At 32.2% G+C, this 9,366-nt stretch overlaps 1 protein-coding gene across 1 annotated transcript in view; it reads right to left on the bottom strand.

Annotated features, from left to right (window-relative positions):
- Positions 1–60: 60 nt before the first annotated feature.
- Positions 61–9,366, bottom strand: part of LOC117105480 — a gene marked incomplete at its 3' end in the record, with an annotated part of 38,077 nt that continues 28,771 nt past the window's right edge. Inside the window, exons 29-38 of the mRNA XM_033246641.1 lie at positions 8,666–8,914; positions 7,858–7,998; positions 7,289–7,411; positions 6,761–6,889; positions 5,580–5,686; positions 5,216–5,450; positions 4,541–4,681; positions 4,018–4,140; positions 3,416–3,538; positions 61–162 (exon numbers count right to left, since the gene is read on the bottom strand). Of these exons, the coding sequence (XP_033102532.1) occupies positions 61–162; positions 3,416–3,538; positions 4,018–4,140; positions 4,541–4,681; positions 5,216–5,450; positions 5,580–5,686; positions 6,761–6,889; positions 7,289–7,411; positions 7,858–7,998; positions 8,666–8,914 (1,473 nt within the window). The remainder of the gene's footprint in view (positions 163–3,415; positions 3,539–4,017; positions 4,141–4,540; positions 4,682–5,215; positions 5,451–5,579; positions 5,687–6,760; positions 6,890–7,288; positions 7,412–7,857; positions 7,999–8,665; positions 8,915–9,366) is intronic.

The raw sequence follows: 9,366 nt of genomic DNA, 5'->3' as shown, positions 1-9,366 counted from the left end.
GCATTTAAACATACACATATACATACATACACACAAATACACACACATATGTATGCCCACCCAGTGGAGCCACTGTGTGTGTAAGCTGACGCTCAGAGATAACCTTGGTCGCCGGTTTAATTCCCTTCGCTGCTTTCCTTGTACAGTATTTCAGCTGGAGGGCTGAAATGCAAGTTATGATAGCGCATCGTCTTCTGGATAAGGAGTTTAAGGCGCCATTTGTTCTGTGTCTATTATGGCCCAAGTACACTTAAAGAACGCAGTACACTCATTCGAAATAGAGTATCGGATTGTCTCACGGTATACTCTCCACACGAATGTAGGTAAGAATGGCCCCGGAAAAAAATGGCCCTGGAAAAAATGGCCCCAGAAAAAATGGCCCCGGTAAAAATGGCCCCATATGACAGGTAGGTAAAAATGGCCCCAATGAAAAATTTGGTAATAGAAATGATATATATATTTTTTTAATCTTCAAATATTTAAATACTGTATAAGCAAGAATTGAATCAAGAAATAAAAAATGGCCCTCAATTATAAAATTCAAGAAAGAAAAAAAATAAATGTTGTAAAATACCTTGTAGCAAAAATTAATAAATCAACATAAAAAATATTTGAGAACTAAAATAAATTAGTTTTTAGCTCCTATGAGTAGCTCTGGGAGTAGGTCTAAGTATTTTTTTAAATTATTAATATTATTAGATATTATTACTATATTTGCGGCCAATTATTATTATTATTATTAATGGCTCTGATGGGAGGCTCTAAAACATTGATTCGGTTTTGAACGACGAACTTGCAGGGAATGTTATAAACCATTTTCGCGAAATTTGAAATAAAAATTTCCAATAACGTGGTGAATACCAACGATGGGGACTTTCAGAGGCCTGGCATTTCGCGGTACGTATTGCTGTCATGGATAACATGAACAATAAATCTAAATTGCTAACGAGCACAAACATTTTAAAACGGAAAAACATAGAATAGTCAGCGATTTTGTCAAACAAGGTATAAAAAAAAGTCTCGCCTTGGGTAGCATTTTTTTAAAGAAAATCATTAATTTCATTTAAAAAAACACAAGTTACTGATTGATTAAATAATTCTATTTTAAATAAGAAATGATTTTGCACAGTAAAGGTAACATAGGACAACATTTAAAAGATCATTATATTAGTGCTACTGAAACTGTTAATTATTTCAAGGTTTTATCTAAGTGCAAATCTAAGTTTGATTGCTTAATTAAAGAAATGCTTTGGATCAAACAACTGAAACCTACACTTAACAAACAAACTGATTCAGTCAAAGCCAAACTGTTTATCTAGTTAATCTGCTAAGAAGGGCTAATTATTGCTTAGCTCCATTGTGGCTCCACACACAGTAGGCCCTATTGATATGTAAATTAATTAATTACTTCCTGTCACTGCTTGGAATTTTTGTTTTTAGTTTTTTCAATTTACTTGATCTTGAGAATGGTTCCATGATGGACCCGAAACGTCTATCTTTCTTATCATTAAATTTTGTTTTGAGATTATGTTCTTAATTGATTTAATAAATAAAAGCCACAAATAATAATTTGATTTACTAAATTTCATTATGTAAAAATAGTTATGCTTTAACATAGATTAAAAATATGTTATGCCTTACTTATTTTTAATCTATGGTCTTTTTAATTAATTTTCTTTATTTTATTGGAAATTCCGTAGTGCAGAGTAAATTTATCAAAACCCATTAGGTTTACAGTAATATGAAAAAAAAAATATAGTCTATACAGGAATAGTATCTAAAATGGTCTCAGTTTCCAAAGTTAAAGCAAAAGATCTAATCTAAACACACAATATTAGGCAGGATGTATTTGTTTGGAAAAGAACCTACTCTTTTGTGAAATTAAGAGGTTTATAGGTGAAAATTGTAAATTTAGAAATAAGTTTTATTTTTTCCTTTGAACTGAGATCAATATGTGATTTTTTTATTTCTTTAAAAGCATTTGTTTTTTAACAATTACAGCAGATGCAAATAATGTTCTGAGAGATAATCGAAAAACAATGGTATTTGAATAACATTTTTTGATAGTAGAAATAAAAGTTTTAAAAACGTTATTTCACTAACAGAGTAGAGGAATGACATACAGTATACAGTACTTCAACTACCAAAATATGCAACTCATAGTTAACCACAAACTTCACTTTTGTTAAATATCAAATGAATTAACTTTACATGTTATAAACAATGCAAATAAACAGTAGTTAAAGCGTGGATCAATTGTGTGTTTGAATCACAAGTTCATGTATAGGAAAAGGGAGAGGCTTACTTTCTCACAAACTTAGCAATAAATTGTCTGCTTAGAGTTTATTCAAAGAAGTATTGCTTTTAGTAAACTGAATAATTAGGAATACATTTATTTAAGCAACTAATTTAGTTGCATACTTGGTTTTTACTCATCACTAACTAAATCCAAGTGCCTACTACTGGCGTAGAATTATATATAGTTATGTATGGCAATTATGCTAAGAATTAAAATGGCGTGCGATTGTGAGGGTAGGGTGATTATGGTAGGATTAAGTGGTATTGCTAAATCCCACAAACCTCCCAAAACACACTGTAGAAAATGAAACAATTCAATTGTGATTGACTGACTTGGTATATCAATAATTATGATTGTAGAACTCTATTTTTTCTTTAAAAAAAATAAAATAATAATAATTTGATGTTCATACTAACCCACTGTTTGTGGGGTTTACCAATACACAGATTGAATTTCTGGAAAATTGTGATTCTGCTTCAGTGAAATTGGCCACAAGTAAATTATTTTAGTATTAATAAATGCATGATTTATGTTGATTTATTGATTATGTTGTTGCTGTTTTTTAACATTTAAATGGAAAAAAAATAAAAAGTGTAATTCATGGCTTTTTATTTATCTTTGAATATTTTATCATTGAATATTAATTCTTGCAAAAAGTAAAATGTAAATGTCAATTTGTTTGTTAGATTCCTTTTAAAAACTAAATTATTTAAGATAAAAAAAATGCATATATTGACTCAAGAAAATCAGTTTTAATACAGAATTTGATTTTTGGGGAGATTCCTTTTAAAAACTAAATTAGTTAAGATAAAAAAAATGCATATAATGACTCAAGAAAATCAGTTTTAATTCAGAATTTGATTATTGGGGCCATTTTTACCTACCTGTCATATGGGGCCATTTTTTCCGGGGCCATTTTTTCCGGGGCCATTATTTTTCCGGGGCCATTATTTCCGGGGCCATTCTTAACGTACACCCTCCACACTGCTCAATCAACACCTTGGTGTTTACACCGAATAAACTCATTCATCCAAAATCATCATTATCACCGTCGTCTAGTACGGTATTATATAGAGTGCGGGCACAATGTAGTGATAGTAAAATAATATCTCTTACCGATACATGCATTGTCTTCAATGATGAATCCTGACAGACAGACACATTCGTAGCCGCCATAAGTATTATTACACTTAAAACCAGATGGACATTCGAAGTTCTCTTTGGCACATTCATCGTCGTCTGCAACAAAAAGCCACAACTAATTAACCTTTTTAAGTGTCAAAACTACGAATCAATATATCAGGAATGAGTTTATTCGGTGTAAACACCAAGGTGTTGATTGAGCAGTGTTGAGAGTATACAACGAATAAACTCATACATCCAAACTCATCATAATAATAATTATCGAGTTATAGTGCATATTGTAGACTATCCTCTATGCGTTTTACATAATTACCCCCGGTCACTGGATCAAGCACATGGAACAACACTCATGCCCAATAATGTTGTAGCTGTAATCAGTGCATAGTATGTGTTTGAACCTACCAGGTACCCACTTGCACTCCAGGGTGGAGAGAGACAACCGTAGATAAAATGCCTTGCCCAAGGACACATGCGATTTGCAAAGCGAAAGTCTGCAATAAAATCATCATCATCATCATCATCTAGTATTATAGTGTAGGTGCACAAGCTAGCAATAGTAAAATAATATCTCTTACCGATACATGCATTGTCTTCAATTATGAATCCCGGCAGACAGACACATTCGTAGCTGCCATAAGTATTATTACATTTAGAGTCAGATGGACATTCGAAGGTCTCTTTGGCGCATTCATCATCGTCTGCAATAAAGGAACACGGCTAATTAACCTTCCTGAGTGGGAAGGTCCATTCCTTAGGGTATCCTTATCTATTTCTATTATTACATTAATTTTTTTTAAATTAAAAATCAATAAAGTTACTATTATGAAAGCTTAAAATACAATAAGTAACAGACACAATGGATGAATGATTAATTGAAATAATGGTTGGTAAAACATTAAAATGTTCTGCATTTAAATTATTCCTGTTTGTTCCACAGCGAAAATTAAGTAGAATGGATTATAGGCCAATTCTGTTTTGCCCAAAACTGCCTTACATTTAAAAAGTACTTCATTATACACATGATAAGAGCCATAAAATTAATGAAGAGATACCTACTTCTATTTCTAAGAGAAGACTGTTCGTCGTGAATCAACTTACCCACGCATGAATCACTGGTTTCATTTAGTATATAGCCATGAAAACATGTTTGACAATCGTACTGCTTGTGGCCTAAAAAAATGCAATCTTGGAAAAGTCTCTGTAAGCAGTCGTCTGTGCTCTCAAAGCAGGGGTTGATATCTGTAATAAATACCCATTGAAAACGATCGCTATTATATTATACAGTGTGTAAGTGAAGTAATTATTGAAAAGCTACAAATCTCATTTTACAATTTTTCGATAGAATTTAATCTTGGAACTTTCACTTCTTCCCATCCATTGTTCTTGTTAAGCTGTAATACAGCATATCACCACGGTGACCTGGGGTGTATCCAGGGGTGTAGATGGTGCGATCGCACCTCCCAAAATTGTATTAAGAAAAATAATTGTATTTTATTGTTGATATGAATTACTGCTAAGATGGTTTAGGTATGAGTGAAATTTCCGGGCACCTGAGGTACATATTTTCAAAGATTTTGCACCTCAGCTCCGACCAAGGTGGTGCTGAGGTGGTATCAACTCGCACGCATCCAAATGCTGTCAAATCCTGCATCTGTCAAATACTTCCCCCGTGGGAAAAATATTTTTCGAAATATCAACAGAGGGCGTACTTCACAAAGGAGAACCAGAGACATCTATGGCTGTGTGAAGAACTATTGATATTTTCACACTTACCAGGTTCCATAACATCAACGTCATACACCTGATTGTCAGGATCCAAGAAGTCCATACTACTGCCTGTTAGCCCATTTAAGAATACTTGCAGTAACTGTTCGTCCGTAATGTTTAAATCTTTATCGAAACTGACGATAAAGGAGACTCCTAAGCCATTGGTGGCATTATAAAATGCAGCAGTTTCAGTGCCGAAATATTGATCTTTAATAACACTCATTCGGAAAAGAGTATCCATCTGTTCACAAGATGAAATGTACATTAATACGTTGGTATTGACAGAATATTATTTTTTTAAATAACGTCTATTTTAGTTTTTAAATGCGATGGTATAACTAAAAAATATTTTCTTTCTTGATAAACTTACATCTTTTGCTAATCCCACTGAGGTTTCATCAAAATCAAACTGAAACATTGTCACGCTCAATCCTTTGATGTACAAGAATTCAACCATTAGCGTTTTCGATGCTGATGCTGTTTGAACAAAATAAAATCATATAATCTACTACTGGTCTCATCAAACAACTGATTTCTACTATAATAGCTAGATTGCTCATTTAACTGGTTTTAGTGAAGCCACTGATGCCATGTTAGAGGGCCTAAGCGACGTACCAGAGAAGTTTCTTTTGGCATTTGTTTAAATTATTGTTAAAAATAAGAATTCTTGGAATACTTTTAAGAATAAATGTAAATTTAACATAATGGTTATTTTTCAAATCATTTAACCACTCGACGCGCTTGTTTATGCAGTTTAGTGATTGACGGCACTAACGCGACTTCGCTTGCGCTTTTGTGAAGTGCATATATAGTCACAACCAATTAGACTTACCAACCTTTAGTTATAGTATAAATTTCTAGATAAATGAAATATTAATTATGCAAAAGAGCAATCAACAAATTCACACACACACCCACAAATACTGAAAACAAAAGACCATATTGCATTGTATTTTGCGAAGTTTGAAACCAATCGGACTTACCAAACTTTAGTTATTATGTTTAACTAGCCTAAATTACCTGATTAGTGAAATATTAATTATGCAAATGAGCAATTAGCATTTTTACAAACGTACAAAAAACAATATGCTCTGCCTTCTTATTACTATCTTATATTGTGCTAAGTTTGAAACCAATTGGAATTACCAAACTTTAGTTACGTAGTAACCAGCCTAAATTAACCGATTAATATTAATATTATTATTATTAATATTAATTATGCAAAGTAGCATATTCACACACGTACCAAAAACAATAGGCTCCGTCTTCTTGCATTCTACCAAGTTTGAAACCAATCGGACTTACCAGACTGTAGTTATCATGGTAACAAACAATTTACCCAACATCAACAACAATGTCAACAACGACGATGAAAACATCATGAAAAAAAAACATGGGCAAATAGACTCCCCCGAGCTTCACTCCTTTGATAGAGGCTAATAATAACTATAACAATAACACAATAACAAGCAAAGATGATAGTAACAATATCAATATACAACAGTTTTTTGTCAAAGAAAATTTGACAGTGTGGACATATCCTAAAATTACCTTGACATTGGCCACTAATGTTGAAATAAAAGGTTTGACAGGTACAATAGTAGGATCCCTGAGTGTTTACACATCGCTCTTTCGCTTCAATATCACATGTATTAACCTGTTGATCACATTCATCTATATCTGTTATCAAAAATACAACATTTACGAGATATTAATGATCACCGATCAAAGGAAATATAATTTTAATTTTCCTTTTACTATCAAGTTGAAATTTTTTTTATGGATAAACGATTTTCATTTTGTGCAAATTACGGTTTTGATTGTTATCTTATTATCAGTGTTTATCCTCATTCTCATCACCCTCTTTTAAATTTGATTGTTATCTTTATCACTGTAAGTGTTCCTCATCACCATCACCACCAACCACCATCACGATCACCACCATCACTATCACTACCTCCACCATCACCATGACCACCTCCACCATCATCCTCATCGTCATTTTTATTGTAACATGAATTGTCCTTATCGACGCGGTTCTTGAAAAGCCATTTGGACGCAGCAACTTTAATGACTTACCTTTGCAATTGTAGCCGTCTCCAGTGAATCCACTTTTGCATCCACAAGTGTATGATCCGACAGTATTTGTACATGTAGCAAAGTTATGGCACATATCAATTCTGTAGTCACATTCGTCGTAATCTGATAATACAATACTAAACTAATAGCTATAAAAATACTTAAGCAAATAATGTTTATTATCTTTATTTTAAAAAATAACACAAACATTACTGACAAAAAAGATTGACGTTTTTGTCAATAAATTGTGTGTTATAATATAGTAAACACCTGTTAATTCGTAAAAAATAATTATTCTTCTATTATTTATTGACCATATCTTTTTAAATTTTTAATTTAAATTATTTAATATTAGCTGACAACTAATAAATAATTGAAATATACAAATTAACATTCAATTTCGTTTGAGGCCATATTAAATTTAGTTAGCTGTATATATAATTAAGATGACATCTTGTAATACCAAGATGATCGTTTTGCATTATTTATCTGGTGACAATTATAATAATTAATCCTAATACCTTAGATTATAAGGTACCGGTCACTTGTAGTATAAAATTATACAGTACCGTTGCAAGTGTCATTTCGAGCGTTCCCTCCTTCAGTGCTTACATAGCCAATGTTACAGAAGCACGTAAACGATCCCACTGTGTTATTACAACGCGCATTGACGTCACACTCATCCGCATCAAGGGCACACTCGTTTATATCTGTAACAGTAAATAATATATGTATATTTAAAATTTTATTTTTAAAAGATAAGGGGCGTAACTAACCCTTTCCATAAGTTTTAAGTATTAAACAAATTATATTTTATTAAGCATTATAGAGGAGTTTTTTGTTGTCAAACACCCCTTCTGCGTCTTAGAAAAACCAGTTGTACAGCATATGATTTTTTTTTTATCCGGAGCCCGACGTTTAGGATGACTTCTATTGCTGTCCTGTATGAGCCAATTTAGGCCCATGTATGTCCATTACACTACACCGCATAATAGTTATATTTGAGGCCCCATAGACTATAATGCTGAAAGTCCTGCACCGCTGACACTATGTTACATAAATTTTAAATATTAATATAATAAATTATTGCTATGTAATCATTGTAGAATTTGATACATGATAATGGAATGCTAGGCCTGATAATATTACATTTATTAATGCGTATTAAGCTGCATATTTCAAGTACAGTAATGATATTAATAACGATGATAGTAATGGTGATTATGTCGATGATACTGACAATAATTCTGATAATAAATCTTTTTTTTTTCGAAGAAACGAATGACACTGTATTGAAATGTATATGTATGTATTTACAATTCACATAGGCCTACTTCAACATTTAAAGTTATGACAACAAACCAAAAGTAACCTCACCCTCACAAATGAACCCGTTTCCGTCAAAACCCACTTTACATAGACATGTGTATGAGCCTATGTTGTCTGTGCACGTTGCCTGTTGATGACAAATATCAGGCTGATCGCTACATTCATCAATGTTGTCACATGCTTCGAACCCGTCTCCACGGTAGCCTTCTATGCATGCACAAATGTATGATCCAGGCGTATCGGTACAGTTGGCATTGTCATGACACAGACTATTAATATTACTGCATTCGTCAATATCTGTGATTATAAAGTGAAATAAAAATAGTATTATTCTTATAATATTTATTTGACATTACACTTTTACAACAGTGGCAGCACACAAGAAAGTCCATGGCGCAGTCAAACTAATGAACAAAGAGGAAAACAGCAACTTAAAGCTAAACAAATGAATGAAACTTAACTAAAGAAAATACAATTTAGAGTTTAAATAAATCATAAACACTCCTCACCCTCCCCACACAAATAATGTACATAATACATATTACGTGCATACAGTAAACGTACACCCCACCCAATATATATATATGTGTGTGTGTGTATGTATGTATGTATGTATGTATGTATTATATATATATATATATATATATATATATATATACATAACATATATATATATGTTGTACATATATACAACATAAATCAAGGTAGCCGTTAACACTGTTAAATCATATATAAATCATCAAAGAAAG

Source organism: Anneissia japonica, unplaced genomic scaffold (assembly GCF_011630105.1).
Source record: "Anneissia japonica isolate Jap-2015-1 unplaced genomic scaffold, ASM1163010v1 scaffold287976_len42624_cov156, whole genome shotgun sequence".
NCBI classification, from domain to species: domain Eukaryota; kingdom Metazoa; phylum Echinodermata; class Crinoidea; order Comatulida; family Comatulidae; genus Anneissia; species Anneissia japonica.
The sequence above is the reverse complement of the archived record's forward strand: the minus strand, read 5'-3'. Positions and strand labels throughout refer to the sequence as shown.